At 46.0% G+C, this 18,305-nt stretch overlaps 1 protein-coding gene across 1 annotated transcript in view; it reads left to right on the forward strand.

The window, feature by feature from the left end:
* Positions 1-16,108, forward strand: part of LOC122739363 (tumor necrosis factor receptor superfamily member 23-like) — a 46,467-nt gene extending 30,359 nt beyond the window's left edge. The window contains 12 exon segments of the mRNA XM_043981128.1: positions 6,660-6,902; positions 7,064-7,117; positions 7,119-7,185; positions 8,780-8,875; positions 8,878-8,907; positions 10,936-11,047; positions 11,421-11,494; positions 12,418-12,453; positions 12,542-12,641; positions 13,541-13,565; positions 15,185-15,430; positions 15,905-16,108. Of these exon segments, the coding sequence (XP_043837063.1) occupies positions 6,660-6,902; positions 7,064-7,117; positions 7,119-7,185; positions 8,780-8,875; positions 8,878-8,907; positions 10,936-11,047; positions 11,421-11,494; positions 12,418-12,453; positions 12,542-12,570 (741 nt within the window). The 3' untranslated portion in view covers positions 12,571-12,641; positions 13,541-13,565; positions 15,185-15,430; positions 15,905-16,108.
* The last annotated feature ends 2,197 nt before the right edge of the window (positions 16,109-18,305 follow it).

An 18,305-nucleotide genomic window follows, 5' to 3' on the forward strand; every position in this document is an offset into this window, starting at 1 on the left:
AGGCACAAATTACTTCACTTTCCTTCTAGACTCAGGGGCCCCTTTCTCTTCCTCTTTACAGGTAAGCATGACCAGTCCATGAACTTATTCCCTCTGTACTCCCTGTGATATTTCCTGATCCTAAGACACAGAAACTGATGCCCTACACTATGCCCTTATCACTTATCATCTGTTCAGCCTCCTCAGCTTTCATTCATTTCCTTTTCTCTATTCCTTCTCTCCAATCCCATTTCCTTTTGATGTATCTTATCTGGGACCCTCCAGAAGGCTGGAAAGGACTTGTTTGGTTTCAGTTGGGGAATGCTAGGGGAGTCAGGATTTTCTAGTCTATCCGAACCTAAGTCTTGGTGCCTAACTTAGGCACGATAGGTAAAAGAATATGGATTTTCAGGTACATTTTCTTTCTGTCCAAAATGACTAACAAAATTGCTTTATTTCTTCCCCTCCCACCCCCGCCTTCCTCTTTTCATCCTATTCCTTCTTTGCCTCCCCTTTCACTACCATTTGTTCCGTGTCCTTCCCTTTTTTAATTCTTTCCTTCTCTTACCTCTCCTTCCCCTTCTCCAATCCTTCCCTTTTCTCATCCCTTCCTTGCTAGTATTCCCCTCCCTTCATCTCTTCCCCCCCCCCCCCACCCCTCATGTGTTTGTTGATCTCAAGGCTCCCAATGTGAACTTCTAAATAACTGGGTTTCCTTCCTTCACTCGTCTTTCTCTAATCCACCCCACCCTTTTTAATGAGGGTGTCAGAGAAGATGCTGATGCTTTGTTTGACAACTAAAAGGAACCAGCTCAAGTTCTAACTCTCTGCACTTAGAAATACTAATCCTTCATTTGCTGTGTGTTTTCAAGCAAACCACATAACCTCTCTGGGCCTGACAGCACATTCTAGGGTTAAAAGGGGGTGTGAGAGGAGAAAAACATTTCTGAAAATGCAAAATGTGCTCACCACCTACCTGAAGTTATTTCAACTTGCCCCCAAAAGAAGACTATTACGAAATAAAAAGACTGGTGCTCAAAGTTCTAATTTAAGGCAACCACATGTTAGGATTTTGAACATCACAGCGCCAAACTATTATTTATGAGAAAAGGGTACTTTCCAGCACTGTCAGCACTTTCACTCCATGCTCATTGGCTTACTGGTTGATGCAGGGGATTTGGAATACTCCTTGCTCCCCACTGACACTTCAGGTTCTTCCCCTCCCTCCATCACTCAGTAACCCCTTTTCCTTTAAGGGTAATGCCATTCATATCTACCATCAATTAAAATCCTAGGTAGCTGCTGTCTACAGACCCCTCAGGTCCATCCCATTTCCTTTCTCAACAAGTTAATAGCTGGCTTACAATTTTCCCTCCTCTCCAACTCCTGTCCCTATAATAGGGAACTTCAACATCCAATTAACATTCTCAATAGACACCCCTAACTATTCAGACTCCTGGGGGCAGCTAGATGGTGCAGTGGATAACGCACTAGCCCTGGATTTCAGGAGTACCTGATTTCAATTCGGCCTCAGACACTTGACACTTACTGCTGTATGACCCCTGGCAAGTCACTTAACCCCCATTGTCCCGCAAAAAAACCCCCAAAAACAACTATTCAGACTCCCACCCAACTTCAGTTATTCAAAATCACTCAAACTCAGTTGCTCAATATGACTCAAAGATGGCTCAAAGAAGATTACTCTTACTCTTGTCAATCTCCCACAAATGTACCACCTACATTTTCAAGAATCCTGAGATACCATTATCCAACCACAATCAATTGGCTCTTCACCTTGCCCTCTACCTTTGCTTACATAATCCTACTTTACATCCTCACTGTGATCTTTAATTCCTTGACTCCTCCACTATTTCTCAGGCCATCCTCCCTGCAGTAGCCACTCTCCTGTTCTCCCCATACTGACTCCTTGGTGAACCAATTCAACGCTACACTTTCCCACTCTCTTGAATCATTTAACTCCTTTAACATATCACCAATTATACCCAGACAAGCCTCAGTCTTGGATCACACTCACCATTCAACACCTTCACTCCTACACACATGCTGCTGATGGAAGGTAGAAAAAAATCCAACAACTATTTTGACTGGGTCAACTCCAAATTTATATAACACAACCTCAACTGTGCCCTTGTTTGTTAATCTAATTTTATTCTTGAAAAGGAAACAATAAGCAGAACTACTATTCTGAATCAGATTCTAATCAACAAAGTGGAACATGATTATTGAAACGGCAATGATGGAAATCTTGGAAGAAAATGACCACTACATCTTAGAATTTGTGTTAGAGAAAAAGAAAGCCAGACATAGTCTAATGTGCACCTCAGAATTAGGGAAAGCATTTTTTTAAGGATCAAAGAAAGAATTGAGAGGATTCTATAACCTAAAATTATATGAAGAATTAAGTCCAGGTGGACTAGGAATCTCTCAAGAATGAAATTCTGAAGACATAATAATACTCAAATGGATCTGTTGTCTTATAGATTCTGGAATTCCTTTAATGATGTAGAACAAAAATCCATCCATGTCTGCCCATCCTGTGTGTTGGATATGGTTTCCAGCCAACTATGCCACTTGTTGGGTACAAGCAGGGGCTCAGATGTATACCTCCCCAGTACCTCCTAGATAACAACTCCATACCAAAGAATACCATTAGGGTTAAAGAAATAGAATTTACTTGCTTGCTTACTTACTGGTTTGTTTGTTTACTTATTTATTACTTTTCATTCATTCATTCATTCATTCGTTTGTTTTTTTGAAGATGGAATTTATTTTAAAGGAGACTTATTTGGGGGTAGGTGTCAGTGTCTGGGATGACCAATAGACATTATGTGAATTCCCATCTAGTGCCTCCCCAACCCTTCTCTCCCCAACCTTAATCTGTCTAAAGCATACCTGGCAGAAAACCTTTGTCTATGTAAGTGAAAATAAGAGGTATAGGGGCATATGTGCAGGAGGTTGATTGGTCAAAAGGTTGTGTGACTTCTCTGTGCTTGGCTAGTTCATACTGTATGCACCTTAAGTGTAGCACAGAGGTCTCTCCCTTAGTTCTGTTCTGCATATGTCAGATCCCACACTCCAAATATACTTCCCTGGGAAACTATTAATAAGAAAGTCTCCGAGACATCAAGGATGGGCTAATGATGTGGTAGTGTGCCTGAAAGATGTGCATGTGCACATACCTGCCTTTAGGTAACAGGGTAAATAGGAGGTCAGATCTTTGCTTGTGAGACCCAGCCATAACAGCTAAATCCATGGTACCCCCACACTTCGTGACTCTTTTCCATGTTCTTCTATTCTCAGAGCTTTCCTCACTTTCTTCCAACATTATTAGGCCACTAAAGAAGCACTCTGGATGTTCACCTACCATGCCATGCTCTTGTCACATGACCATCCCTTCTCTTGCTACCACAAGATTCCTTGATGATATCTTTTACTCCTGTTCTTGGGAGTTCCTTGTTGGCTCTATGTTGCAACCTGCTCATATCCACAACATATCTCCCCATTGTCTTCTGCGTGATACCTATATTTAGTTCTTTTTCAGAAGCAATGGCATTCTAAGTCATTTGCCATGAAACACCAGTAAAATGTCAGTATTGAAAAAGTGGGCCTCTTATTTCATGAGAAACTTGGGATCAGTAAAAGAAGTAATCTAGCCACTTTTCTTCTAATTAACTCTGGGCCCAGTTCTGTACATCTGTATTGTCTATCACAGATAAATGCTTAATAGGGAGACTGGCCAGTGGGGGCCCAGTCCTGGAGCATGAGCATTGTTCTCTATTATCAGCCATGTGAGATTTGATTAGCCTTCTTCTAGAAGTATGTGTTGGAGGAGCACCTTCCCACTTCCCCACTTTTAGAGTGTGTGCAGGTATTCTCTGGGTTGCTTTCCTTTCATAAAGCAGGGTAATGCAAAAGTCTTTTAGTTGGCAGCTTGGCTAAAACTGAATGTCTATGCAGAAGATGCAGAGAGATTAAATCTTTCTCTTTCCTGAAGCAAATAAGGCGTGAACTGCTGACTGCCTCTGGAAAGGGAAGACGGTAGTTGGCTTTACCATTTTCCCTATCTTTGCACTCAGGTCAACCATGACCCAGAGCTGCTTCAAGTTAGCTGGTTGTCCAAGTTCTGCTGTGAATTGACCCAGCAGCAAACTGACCCAGCATATCCTTCAAGAAAGGGATTAATTAATTCATCAGCTATGCCAGGGCTTCTTAAACTTTTTCCCACTAGCAAACCCTTTTTGCTGGCGAAATTTTTTACGTGATCCCAGGTATATAGGTATATAACATAGGCATAATAACCTTTTACTGTTGCCAAATATTCGCAACCCCCACATTTCAGTTCCACGACCCCATATGGGATTGCCACCACAATTTAAGAAGCCTTTGAGCTATGCTGATACCCAGAATTGTACTTGGGTGAGGGTAATTTTGTCAGTTTAAAACTTGAAGTTTGAATCCATTTCACTCCAGAGACAGGACTGATAGAAGAGAGTGGTCTCCTAGTTTCAGAATTTCTGTATATGAGTATTGCTATTTTCTCAGTAAATAGGCCTTTGTAAAAAAAAACTAATTTACAATAATTTATCATTAATTAATTGCAATTAATTAAGGCAAATTATATTGGGGCAGTAATCACTGGTTAGATGATTGGACAACAATATTGAGAGGTAATGAGAGGGACATCTAGGTGGCACAGTGGATAGAGCACAGGCTCTGGAGTCAGGAGGACCTGAGTTCAAAGCTGGCCTCAGACACTTAACACTTACTAGCTGTGTGACCCTGGGCAAGTCACTTAACCCTCAATTGCCTCACCAAATAAAGAGAGAGAAAGAGAGAGAGAGAGAGAGAGAGAGAGAGAGAGAGAGAGAGAGAGAGAGAGAGAGAGAGAGGTAATGGGGCAGCTAGATGGGATAGTGGATAGAATGCCATCCCTGCAGTCAAGAAAACTCATCTTCCTAAGTTCAAATCTGAGTTCAGACACTTACTAGCTATACAACCATGAAGTCCTTGACCCTATTTGTAAAATAAGCTGGAGAAAATAATGACAAACCACTGCAGTATCTTGGCCAAGAAAAACCCCAATGGGGTCGTGGAGAGTTGGATATGACTGAAAACAACTCAACAAAAACAATCAGGAGAAAATACACTGATAGGGGCTCATGAGTAATAGTACTAAAGAAAGATACCCCTAACTCCTAATGCTTACTTCCTAGAACTCTGAGAGAAATAGTAGACTTTTTCTGGGTACCTGTTCTGCTCATCTGAGGGTGAATGGACTGTCTGTCTATCTCTATATAACTAGCTCTAGCTAGTTAGCTTTTCTAGACTTTGCCACAATACCACAGCTGCCTTCTCACCCTGGAACTTTCACAGTACCTGTGGCCTTCTCAACTTGGAACATCCTTCTACCTCTGTAGCCACCTTCTCACATTGGTGAGTTTCTACTGGGACCTCCATTGTAATGGGCTCAGTCCTACCATCCTTCATTCCTCTCCTGGATCCACTTCTGACTCCTCTAGATGTGTTCCACCATGCTCCTATGTAGGTAAAGGCCTTCCCTTCAACTTTTCAGCACCCTTTTATAGGTTATCTTTCCTCATTAGAATGCAGTTCATTGAGGGCTGACATTATATTTCTTCTTGCTTAAAACTCAATCCCGGGCAGCTAGGTGGCGCAGTGGATAAAGCACTGGCCTGGATTCAGGAGGACCTGAGTTCAAATTCAGCTTCAGACACTTGACATTTACTAGTGATGTGACCCTGGGCAAAGTCACTTAACCCTTATTGCCCCACAAAAAAAAAAAAAAAAGCTCACTCCCCCATAGTTTAGTACTGTGCCTAGAACACCTGCTCAGCTGCCTTCATGGCTGTTGGAACAAATTGTTCTCATCTGCCTGTTCTGCCAGGGATGGATTTGAGGTCTCACCCACCTTTCTGACCAGCCCTCAATATAATACTGAGGTAGGTGTGTATATGTGTTTGTTTACATATGTGTGCATGTGTATATACATATGTATGTATGTGTGTGTGCATGTAAGTGTGAGTAGGTAGGTAGGTGGGTAGGTAGGCAGGTATGTGCCAAATGTGCATTCTTACCAGGATCAAACTTTTGTATTTCTGTCTCAGTTTCCCTGCTTGCTCTCTTTCTGGCTACTTCCCCTTGAAGGGAGATCCCTTGAGGGCTGCACCTCAAAGCTGTCTAAGCCTTCCTCCAATCAGCCCGATTCATCTTCATGAGCATCAGTTCCTGCCCCCAAAAGACAGATCGAAGTATGGACACATGGAAACAGCAAGGGAAACTGGGGGAATGGAAGACACAGAGAGAGAAAGAAGAAGAAGGTGAGAAAGAAAGAAGGGGAGGGGGGAGAGAGAGAGAAATGAGAGAGAGAGAGAGAGACGCACAGACAGACAGCAGACAGATTTTCGAAGTTTGGGGCGGGGTGGAGTGAGTGAGTGTGTGTGTGTGTGTGTGTGTGTGTGTGTGTGTGTGTGTTGTGTGAGAGAGAGAGGGGGGGGGAGGGGGGGGGGGGGAGGGAGGGGAGAGAGAAAGAGAGACAGAGACAGACAGAGACAGAGACAGAGACAGAGACAGAGAGAAAGACAGAGACAGAGACTTCCGAAGGAACCGGCGAGCTGCCACTAGTCATGCTCCTTCCCAAGCTGCGCTGTCTCCGCCTCTCAGGCAGACTGCAGAGACCAATTGGACAGCATGAGTGGGGCGGTGTGGGGAGACTGTCACTAAGAGCACTGAGAGGAGCTCGCCAGTGGGTGGCTCTTTCTCTGCTGACTGGCGATAGAAAAAGCAAGCTCCCCGCCCGGTCCCAGACGGGAGCGGAGCCCATGAACCTGGGCGTTGGTGCCTTCTCCAAACTGCTGGCGCTGGCGTTTCTGATGCTGCTGGAGGTGAGACCGGGAGACCGGGAGACCGGGAGACCGGGAGACCGGGGAGATGGGGGGGAGGGGGGGGAAGGGGAGGCGATGCACATTTTAGGCAGTGCGCAGGACTGCAGGGGGAGGAGAGCAGCCTCCTGACTTCACTTATCTTGAAAATTGTTATCTTTCCAGTTAATAGAAAAGCCGAGGCAGTCCTGCTGTCCAAACAAAACTACGGAGCATCAGAGGGACACCTGTGACCCTAAAAAGGAATACCGGTATGAGTGGCGCTGCTGTTTGTACTGCCCACCTGGTGAGTGGCTTCCGGACACCCAAGTTACCTGCCTCTCCCGCCCCCCCAACCCATCCATGGGGCCAACTTCCAGCTCTTCTCCCTCTGCCCCAATCACATTTGAGACCGGAGGCTTAAAGTCAAAAAGTTTGGTTTCTAGGACTCATTAAAACTTTTAAAGTGCCCCCTTCCCGCTTATAGCCGTCCTGACTTAACTCTCATCTTCACCGGATTAGATGAAAAAAACAAAACAAAACAAAACGGAAGCTAGGCCATAATCGGCCCCCACATTGCTCTAATTTATTCAGCGACTCATCACTGCCTCTAGGTGAAAATACCAACTCCTCGGCCTGGCACTTGTTTGGGCCATCCATCCACAGGGGGCTCCAGCTTCCCTATCCAGCCTCACACTTATCTCACCCTTCACATGCCTTTTTGGGCCAGCTTGGCTGGGACAAGGCAGGCTCACTGAACTCTACGTGCCACCTACCTCCCTTTTGCTCCTGCATTGTTTGAATTGTTCTCAAAACCTGGGCAGTTCTGCCCCTGCCTGCCTTTAAGAATAATTACCTACATTCCCTGCAACCCTCTCATTGTCCGTTGCCCCAACATCTGCTCTCATTCAGACCCATCACCTCTTGCTTGACTTACTGCAATAGATTTCTTTCTCTAGGGTCTCTGTGCCTCCTCTTCCTACCCTCTCCAATCCATCTCTCACACTGCTGCCAAATGGTGGCATTTCACAGATCTGATCATGTTGTAACCTAACCTGCTCAAGGAGCTGCTGTGGTTTGTGGGAAGCCAAGAACATGGATAGGAATACAGTGCTGTTAGGAATGGGACTTGGTTCAGGCATGCCAGATTTCTGTGTTGGGTTATTCATACAGATCCTGTGACCCAGAACTCCCCACAGTGGTGGGCAATAAACCCTAGCCAGGTCAGGCAGAGCAGAAAGAATATTCCCAGACACACCAGGCTATTATGAACCCATAGCAGCTCATCTTGTTGTGCATAAGAACTAGAGCATCCTCGATGCCCTTAATTAGGGCATGGTTTAAAACAGATTGTGATACTAGCATGCAAGGGAGGATTTCTGTCCTGTGAAAAGAGACACAAGGGAGAATGGAGAGAAGCCTAGGAAGACACATAGGAACTGATGTTAAAGTGAGACAAGGGGGGCAGCCAGGTGGCGCAGTGGATAAAGCACCAGCCCTGGTGTCAGGAGGACCTGAGTTCAAATGCGGCATCAGACACTTGACACTTGCTAGCTGTGTGACCTGGGTAAGTCATTTAACCCTCCTGCCCCTCAAAAAAAAATAAATAAAGTGAAGCAAGCAGAGACAGAAAGGCAATATACACAAGGGCTTCCAACAACACAAATTGGAAGAACGTGATCTCAAAGCTACTACAGAGTAATTGTAAGGACCTGGATTGGCCCTGGAGCAAAGCTGAGAAAATGTGCCTGCCTCCCCTTGCTTTCAGAGGTGAAGGCCTATGGGAGTAGAATCTATATACACTGAAAAGGGAATGTTCTATGTTGTAACCAGGAGGCATTTCCTCTTTGACTCATAATAATTTCTGAGTCTTTTCCTGCTTTTGTTGCCTCTTCACACAGGCACCCATGTAGTCCAGCACTGCATCATCTCCCACACCTTTGGAATTTGTCAGGATTGCCCCCCCAGTGGAAAGTACTCCCTTAAGAACAACCTAAAGACTGCCAGCAGTGTACCAAGTGCCAAAAAGGTCAGTATATTGCTACAAGCTTCCTTGAGGAGAAGGATGAAGGAGAAGGATGAGGAGAAGGATGCCCAGGGGACCTAGGGTATCAGGCCAGGAGTGACCCTCCTCCGCTGAGTTAGAGTTGGGCATTGATGGCAGACCACTATCCATGCCCATTCATACAACCCCAAGCCCCTCAGGTCTCCAATTTAATGAGGGGGGGGGCAGGAGGAACAGAGGAGAGTTTAGAAGTTGGTCCCTTGGACTGGAGGATGGGGGCGGGAGGGGACATCTCAATCAGGATCACCCAGGCCTGGTCCACTTCCTCCCTCTGGAAAAGAAACTGGCATCCTCTTCACTTATCGGTGCTTGGGAGTGGAGGAGAGTAGTGAAAAGGGCAGGGTTTGGAGAATTTTGAATTGTCCTTCCAGCTGCTAATGGTCAGCATGAGTACAAAAGGGTCCCTCTGACTGTAGCCTTCCCTTGATCCCTGGGGGGGAGCAACCTGGGTCCTAGGAAGAGTGGGCAGTAAGGGCACTCAGGACAGAGACTGGTTTTCTGGGATGCGTCAGCCGTACCCTTCCCTGTCAGAGGCAAGAGTTCAGCTAACTCTGGAGGAGTACAAATAGGAGAAGAAAGTCACAGAACTTTGGGCGGGAAAGGCTAGTTCTGAGGCTTAGAGAATGTGGCTGAGGGACCCGAATTGCCCCAATCTTCTCCTGCCAGGGGTGTCCACCTGGCTTAATTCCATAGATGCTTTTGTGGGCTTTTCCATCCATGCCTTGCTGCTGAGGCAGCCCCACATTGCAAGGACTGTGGCATTATCCCCACTATTCCTCACTTCCTCACACACAGGCACACCTACTCTGTCTTCCTTTTTTGGGAGGAAAGGAGGCCCAGCCACTGAGTGGTCCCCCTGCCTGTAATGCTCTCCACCTCCATTCTGACTATTGACCTCCCTGGCTTCCTTTAGGTCCCAACTAAAATCCCTGCTCCAAAGGAAGTCTTCCACAACCCCCCTTAATTCTAATGCCCTCCTCTTTTAATTCTTTTTTTTTGTGGGGTAATGAGGGTTAAGTGACTTGCCCAGGGTCACACAGCTAGTAAATGTCAAGTGTCTGAGGCCGGATTTGAACTCAGGTCCTCCTGAATCCAAGGCCAGTGCTTTATCCCACGGTGCTACCTAGCTGCTCCCCTCTTTTAATTCTTATTTATCCTATATATAGCTTTCTTTGTATATATTTGTTTGCTTGTTATCTCCCCCCATTACATTATAAACTCCTTGAGGGCAGAGACTGTCTTTTGCCTCTTTTGTAACCCTAGTGCTTAGCATAGTATCTGCATATAGTAGATGCTTACTGAATTGAGTTGGTGTATATGTGGGGGGAACAATAGCTGGGTATGTCATCTCCCTTGCCCCAACCTGGTATGCAAATGAACCAGGGTCCTATGGGGCATAGCCTTTTACAGGGCATATTACTGTTGGGTGGTTATTATTTATTATTATTGTTGTTGTTGTTGTTGTTGTTGTTATCAAGAATATAGTACTTAAGGTTTACAAAGTACTTTATAAATGTCTCCTTTGATCCTCAAAACAACCCTAGGAGACAAATGCTAATATTATCTTCAGTTCACAGTTGTGGAAACTGAGGCACACAGGGCTTTGCCCAGGATCACATAGCTAGTAAGTGCCTATGGCTGGATTTGAACTGGAGTCTTCCTGACTCCAGGTCCAGAGCTTTCTCCATTGGACCACCCAGCTGCATAGTTGACCAGGTGTGAAGATGGGCAGGTTGTGTGCAGTATAGAGTATATATGGTATATGTGCCTCAGGAACTAGGAGATCTGAGCTCAGTTTGAGCAACATCCTTGCTAGGGTATCCTAGGGTGCCGGCATTTTTGCCCAGGCAAACTGAAGGACTGGCTCCTGGCATTCCTGTGTGTGGAGGGAAGCCTTACATTGTTCCAGGGAGGCTCCCCTTGGAATGGTGTATGACCAGCTTGATCGCCTCTCTGGGGTTACCTTAATCCAAATCTGTCCCTTTTTGGCAGACCAAGAGATGCTGATACCTTGTTATAAAAATATCAACACCAAGTGTCAGTGTAAAGAAGGGTACTATTGTGATGCCCCAAACTGTAAGGTGTGCCAACCCTGTACCGAGAGGTAAGTGCTCTATATGAATGTCTTCAGAGTACATACAACATGAGTGATTCCAGGTGATCTTGGGAGGGGCTGTTAGCAGCTCAGGTGGGGTAGAAGGCTGTGTGGAGGAAGGGTGTCCAAAGAAAAGGCTTCATGGACAAGGTAGAGCTTGAGCTGAGTCTCAAAGAATTGGGGGGGGGTGCAATTGATTGCTGACGGTCTAACCTCACATGTGGCCCAGAGGTGTGATGTGTGTGGCATGCATGTGCACATGTGTGTATGGTGTGTGCATATGTGGGGGGGTGCACATGTGCATGCTGGGGAGGGTGAAGGCAGCTGTATGTGAATGTGCACACATTCACAAACAGCTGCCTTCACTCTTTTCCCATCTCAGGTGCCCAGAAGGACAACGAATTCTTCAGAGATGTAACACTACAGCTGATATATTGTGTGGAGTACCCACGACAGGTAAGATGAAGGAGCTAATAAGGAAGCAGGTCTCTTCCCTGTAAAAATGCACATGTGTGTCCATCTGATGCCCTGCCATTAATCAGTAAGAGGACCAACATGAGCCTTGCCTCATTGGGCCCCTTCAGCTGTGCAGAGCCAGCCCCACAGCCTACATTGCTGCCTATTCTCAGAGCAAGAAGGGCCCTTCAGAGGAGCTGGCAAATCCATACCTGAATGAGACCAAAACCCGGCCTCCCACCAGTCCCTACCTTTAATTCCAGTTCTGTCCTCTATAAAGCCCCAAAGCTGGAGAAGGCCTTGTGATCATCCAGGCCAGAGTTTCACTGACACCTGAAGAAACGTATGACCTGACTTGCCCAAAAACAGCACCCAGGTTCCTAATGTCTGAGGCAGGATTTGAACCTGAGTCCTCTGTCTCCAAATGGAGGCTGCCTTTCCAGGACACTTTACTACCTCAGGGAGGTAGATGATGACTGTTAGTCTGGGTGCTGAAGGGAACCTGGGAAATCATGTTAGAGGAAAGGGTTCCAGCACCAGTCCCCTTGGTCTGGGGAACTATTGGAACCTCATCTCTAGAGGAGCAAGCCCAAGGCCACCAAAGTCCCAGTAGGTATGGGCCTGGCCTTCTCACTTGGAGCATCTTCTCCCATAGGCCTGTGTATTGGGGTCACACTTAATACTGGCACACAGGTGCCTGAAGCCAGAAAGGGCCTTGGCCGTCCATCTCTTCCAGCTCACCCTCCACCCCTGTCTCTGCAGTTGAAGAGTTGAAAAAGCTAAGATTCATATTGGGAAGTCATCTACCCAACACCCCATGTCCCATCAAAAGCAAAACCAGGAATTTGAACCCAGTTCTGTGGACTATAGTTTAAGGCTCTTTTCACTGGGCCACAGTGACACACTCATTATTCTCCTTCCAGGAATGACCTTCAAATTCGAATCATCTGCTGCCAGAGGTAAGAGGGAGGTGGGAGATCAGCCAAGGATGGGTGGGTGGGTTCTAATCTTTCCTTCATGATTTATTCTTTGTCTTTCCCTTGGTAGGAATACATGGAATTGGCCTTGGATGCTGATTCCTTTGTTTTTTGGTTCTCTTTGGTGGGGCTTACCAGGTTTCTAGTCACCAAATATGGAAACAGAAATGGTAAATAATGGGCCTTTGGGTGTGAGGGGTCAGGGGGGTGTATGTGGCATCCCCTCTTTGTTTGATGGTGTGGTTGGGAGTGGGGACAAGCAAAAATGTATCTTTGTAAAAATTAATCTGCTCCAAAAAAATTAATCTGTTCCCAACCCTTGCTAAAATGGATTAAGGCCTCATCCCTGCTCTTTAAGAACAGAGGGGAGGAGGAAGAGGTGGAGCTGGATCTGAGGGAGGTTGGGGAGGTGAAATGGGACAGTTTTCCTTTGAGCTCCTGTGTGTCTCTGAAGGGTCCTAGGTGGGGCAGGAAGGACATCCAACCAAGGAGGCTCCCATCACATCTCAACTGGAGGGGCTGCTCCCATTATCTGAGAGTTCATCTGGTAACTAGTCATGGAGTAATGCCTGACAGACCCACTAGGGGTGGGAACAGAACAACCTCTGCTGAGAGACAAAAGTAGATTCTGGTTTGTCCAGAAGAGGGTGAAAAGGGGCGCTAGGTGGCTCAGTGGATAAAGCACTGGCCTTGGATTCAGGAGGACCTGAGTTCAAATCCAGCCCCAGACACCTGACACTTACTAGCTGTATGACCCTGGGCAAGTCACTTAACCCTCACTGCCCCCCCCCAAAAAAAAGGGTGGAAAGAGACCTCACTGGTGGTTTATCACCTGGCAGCTTACCCTGAGTCTTCTTGAGATTTCATTCTAATTGATGTGAGTGTTCAGGCCAAGTTGACCCTGGACATCCTGTCTCTTTGGCTGTTACCTGAAGGTGGCCCCAGCCTGTCCAAGGACAATCTACTCCAAATTGTCCCCAGTCATACTTTGCTTTGGATCCCAAGGTCTTAGCAGCCACATCCTGCTGAGGAGGGAGACTCATTTTCCTTTCTCCTCCTTTCTTTCTAGCTCACTTTGCTTGGATGAAAGAAAGGTAAGTCAGGGTCTGTAATCTGTGCAAACTGTTGTCAAGAGGAAGCTAACTGGGGTCAGTTGTCTTAGCTACTGCTGAGAGGAGGACCCTAATGATTTAGTTATCTTCTCTACCTCCTGGTCCAAATCACTCCTTTCCCCAACACATACAGTTTGGGGCCAAGACTAGACTGACTGAGGGGACAGCTAGGTGGTACAGTGGATAAAGCACCGGCCTTGAATTCAGGAGGACCTGAGTTCAAATCCAGCCTCAGACATTTGTTACTTACTAGCTGTGTGACCCTGGGCAAGTCACTTAACCCTCATTGCCCCACAAAAAAAAAAAAAAGACTAGACTGATTGTGCCAAGTGGGTCCTGTTCCTCATGTCCCCTACTCCTAAAAGCCTCTCTGATGACAGGATAATTCTGAAAGGGCTGGAGAAAACTTTTCTTTTAGGGTGGTCAACAAGGTGCTAGATCTGATTTGAGTTGGCTCCCAGTTGTCTAACCAGTGAAGCACTTGTCCTCTGCTAACTCTTCACTGTTTGCCTCTGGCTTTAACCAGGATGGTTAGGAGGGTGCTTACCTCAGAATGCCAAAAGAGGAAGGAGCAGGGGACTATCACAAATGGAGGCTGTGGGCAGCTAGATGGCACAGTGGTAAAGCACCGGCCCTGGATTCAGGAGTACCTGGTTCAAATCCGGCCTCAGACACTTGACACTAGCTGTGTGACCCTGGGCAAGTCACTTAACCCTCATTGCCCTGCAAAAAAAAACAAAACAAAACAAATGGAGGGCTGGCTTCACGATAGCCTCATGGAAACAGCCAATTACCTGATAGCTGCTGGGTTGGATTCATTTTTAGGAGAGGTGACCATGAGCTCATGAGACTGATAGGGTATCTTTCTTTTTTTTTCTTTTTTTTTAGTGAGGCAATTGGGGTTAAGTGACTTGCCTAGGGTCACACAGCTAGTAAGTGTTAAGTGTCTGAGGCCGGATTTGAACTCAGGTACTCCTGACTCCAGGGACGGTGCTCTATCCACTACACCACCTAGCCACCCCATGGGTATCTTTCTTTTTAAAGAGAAAGAAAGTTCCAGCTAATTTTTTCCTGAAACCCAGTTGTGATGGTGTTACTCTACTGTATACAAACCTGTGACGCCCCAGTGCCCACTAAAGAAGTCTACACTTGCTATTCCAGCATTCAAGGCTCAGCACAAGCCCATCTCACACTGCTAACCCTCTCATAGGCACAGGCCAGCCAAGTCAGATGCTTTCCCTCCCTAGCCTCCATGTCCCTGCTCACCCCATTGCTTAGGCCTGGAACGCCTTCCTTTCTCCACTATGGTCAGCTCACACATGCCCTACTTCTTTCTCCACCTGCCTTCCCAAGCCCACCTCCAGCTGCCATGTGCCAGCCAGGAGTCATTCCTCTTGCCCTTGACCCCTCAGAGTAGGCTGTTTGACTTCTCTAGAGCCTTCATTCTGTTTTGTGTCAGTCACTTGGGGACAGGGATCCTCTAATCTGTCCTTATTGCTCCTCGAGCACATTATCTTTTCTCCTAAATTGGTTTCTAAAGGACTTTTGCAGCTTTGACAACAGTAACAATTACAGTAATTTTAACCATGTTATTCTCGTAGTTCAATGAGAGCTCACCGTGATGGCTATTTAAAGAACCCAATGTTGGATTCTCAACAATTCCGAAAGTCAAGGAGCCCGAGGCCCTTGAAGTGGTGAATGACATCTCCTTGCTCCATCTTTCTTCTGGTGCTAAAGTCCTCCCCCCATCCAGGATGAGAGCCAAGTATGGGAATTCAAAACACAATCTGCCCATGCAAACACAATCTGACCCTTGGTGGCCGTCAAAATTGGTGCAGATTGAATGGGTAAGCTGACTTTCTTGTCATGTTAGGAGCTGTTGGTAGACAGTCTTGCTATTTCTGGGAGGTCTGAAGACAGTCTTGGTCCAAGGAAAAGATGATTTGCTTTATAGCAGCCTCACCCTCCCCTCCCCCCCGCCCCCCACCCCATTATTGCCCTTCCCTGACAGGGACCAGTCTGATGGCCTAGTCAGAGACTCTTTTAGCCACTATATTGAGATATCCATTCTTTCTATGTCTTTCTTTTTTTTTTTTAGTGAGGCAATTGGGGTTAAGTGACTTGCCCAGGGTCACACAGCTAGTAAGTGTCAAGTGTCTGAGGCTAGATTTGAACTCAGGTCCTCCTGACTCCAGGGCCGGTGCTCTATCCACTGCGCCACCTAGCTGCCCCGATATCCATTCTTTCAACCATCCCACACCTTCAATCACTTGGCCAAATCTTGTCTTCTCTAACCTATTTCCCCTTCTCTTTCCTCACAGACTTGCTCCTCATCCAGTTTGGACCCTCATCACCACTCACTTGGAGTATCGCAGAATCCTCATTGATGTCTTTGCCTCCAGTCTGCCCTTGACCACCCATTCTCCTTTCAGACATCAAAGCAAACTCCTAAAACACAACTCTGGACATGTCTACTCTAAAGACTTCAGCAAACCCCAATCATGCTAGATTCAAACACATACTGCCTCAGGAAGCAGGGAAGGGAGGGAGGGATAATTTGAAACTTTGTAAAAATTGTGTTTACATGTAATGGTGGAGATAAAATATATTTTTAAAAAAATGTTTTCTTTACTTAAAAAAAGAGCTCTTTAAAACCTGGGCCTATCTTGTGTCCCTTGGCTTCTTGCACGCCATGTAGTGGGTCTATGAGACTATTGATGACCAGGCTATTGATGACTGTCCTGGCCTTTCTCTGCAATCTGTGCCTTTAAGATACCTGCAATAAGTTCTTTGGGAATCCATCAGGACTCAACTTAAGGCAAGAGACCTTTCCCAGCATCTCCAATTGTTATTATGCCAGTGTCTCCCCCTTAAAGGTTACTCATGTGCAAAGACCACTAGACTGGGAGTCAGAGTAAATGGGTTCTTCTCCCAGCTCTCCTACTTACTGTGACCACTGGAAAGTCACCTTATCTGGGCCTTAGTCTCATAATAATAATAATAATAATAATAATAAATGGGAGCAATGGACTGGATGAGCTCTAAGACTTCTTATTTATTTAAGTTATGTTAGAATTGATGGTCTTTGAGACTATTTTGTTCCTCATTGTATCCCAGCCTCTAGCACAGCTGCAGGCACCTAATACTTGAATGAACAAATTCAGCAATAGATGTGGGCTTCTATCCTGCACGAAGGCTAATGCTCCCAAGCAAACGGATTCAGCTGTCTTTAATGTGGTTTTCATTTCTGTTATCATCTCCTCCAACACCCTCCTGCTGCAGACCCTCATCACCTCACCTCTAGAACTATGGCACTAGCTTCTGGGGAAGGAGATGTGTGTGTGCCTGCCTCCAGTCTCTCCCCACTCCAATCCATCATTCAGCTGCCAAAGTGATCATCCTAAAACCCAGGTCTGACCCTGCCATCTCTATCAATAAACCACAGTAGTTCCCTATTGACTGCAAAACCAAACCTAAAATCCTTCACAACTTGGCCCCTTATTCTATTTCCAGTCTTCTTACACCTTATGTCCTTTGACCTCTAACCCATCTCCTGACTCAGAACTTGTTCACTCTCCATCCCCCATGCCTAGAATGCTCCTGTTTCCACCTCCTGGTGTCCTCCAGGTCTCACCTTCTGCATTAAGCCCTTTTTGGTCTCTCTTCATCCTAGTGCCTTCCTTCTGTTGATATCTCCAGTTTCTCCTGTCTATAGCTTGTTCATACACGTGCTTGTACTTTGGTCTCCACAGTTACACTGGAAGCTTTTTGGGGCAGGAAGTGTCTTTGCCTCTCTTTGTATTCCCATCACTTGGCACAACACCAGGTAGATAGTGGGTACTTGGGAAATGCTAGTCAATTGTTTTCTACTGCCTCAGTCTTGAGCCTGAAGAGTGATGTCTTCACCTTGTTAGAAGTCTGGCTGATTTCCTTCTGTTAAATCCCTTCCTGGTGCTGAACTGGGTACCTTTGTAGGAGCAGAGAGGCCCCAAGTTTGGAAAATGGGAGCCAGGATGGGAAGGGGCTCTGGGTAGCAAAACTGATTTTGTTCATGACTAATATGGTAATGTTTCACATAATTGCACATGTATAGCCTATATCTGATTGCTTACCACCTCAGGGATGGGGGAGGGGAGGAAGGAATGGAAGGGATAGAATTTGAAAATCAAAACTTTAAATAAAAATATTTATTATAAAAAAACACACCCTAATTTTGTTGTTGAAACAGCTGCTCTGAGATGTCCTTTCTCCTAGCAGAAAGGTCAAGAAAATAGATTTATTTCATCATTAAAGTTGGTCTTACCCTCTCAAGTGATACTTAATAATTTTTAAGGCCAACTAGTTCAAGATCAGATGTAGGTATATTATGCCTGTTTGGACAGGGACATGGGTTAAGTCATTGGCTCCCAGAGTCTCCAAAAGGTTTGGAGTGTGTGCGTGCATGTGTGTGTGTGGGGGGGGCGGGTAGTGGTGTTCCTCTCTGGGGGAATCTAGGGAGGCACCAGACCCAGGATCCTTGTGATAGATAATCCCTCCCCTATGTGAGCTGGGGCAATCCCTTGCCTTGTGCCCTGTGACCTCTCAACAGAGCCCTTAAAGATAAATTATGATAGGCCTGGAACACCATCTTCTCTCCTCTTCCCCCCAAGCTGTCATGGAAGATGCTGCTTTCTGCTTATAAATTTTAACTTAAATGCAATTCTTAAAATTATTTTGATATCA

The sequence above is a fragment of the Dromiciops gliroides genome, chromosome 2 (assembly GCF_019393635.1).
Source record: "Dromiciops gliroides isolate mDroGli1 chromosome 2, mDroGli1.pri, whole genome shotgun sequence".
In the NCBI taxonomy this organism is placed as follows: domain Eukaryota; kingdom Metazoa; phylum Chordata; class Mammalia; order Microbiotheria; family Microbiotheriidae; genus Dromiciops; species Dromiciops gliroides.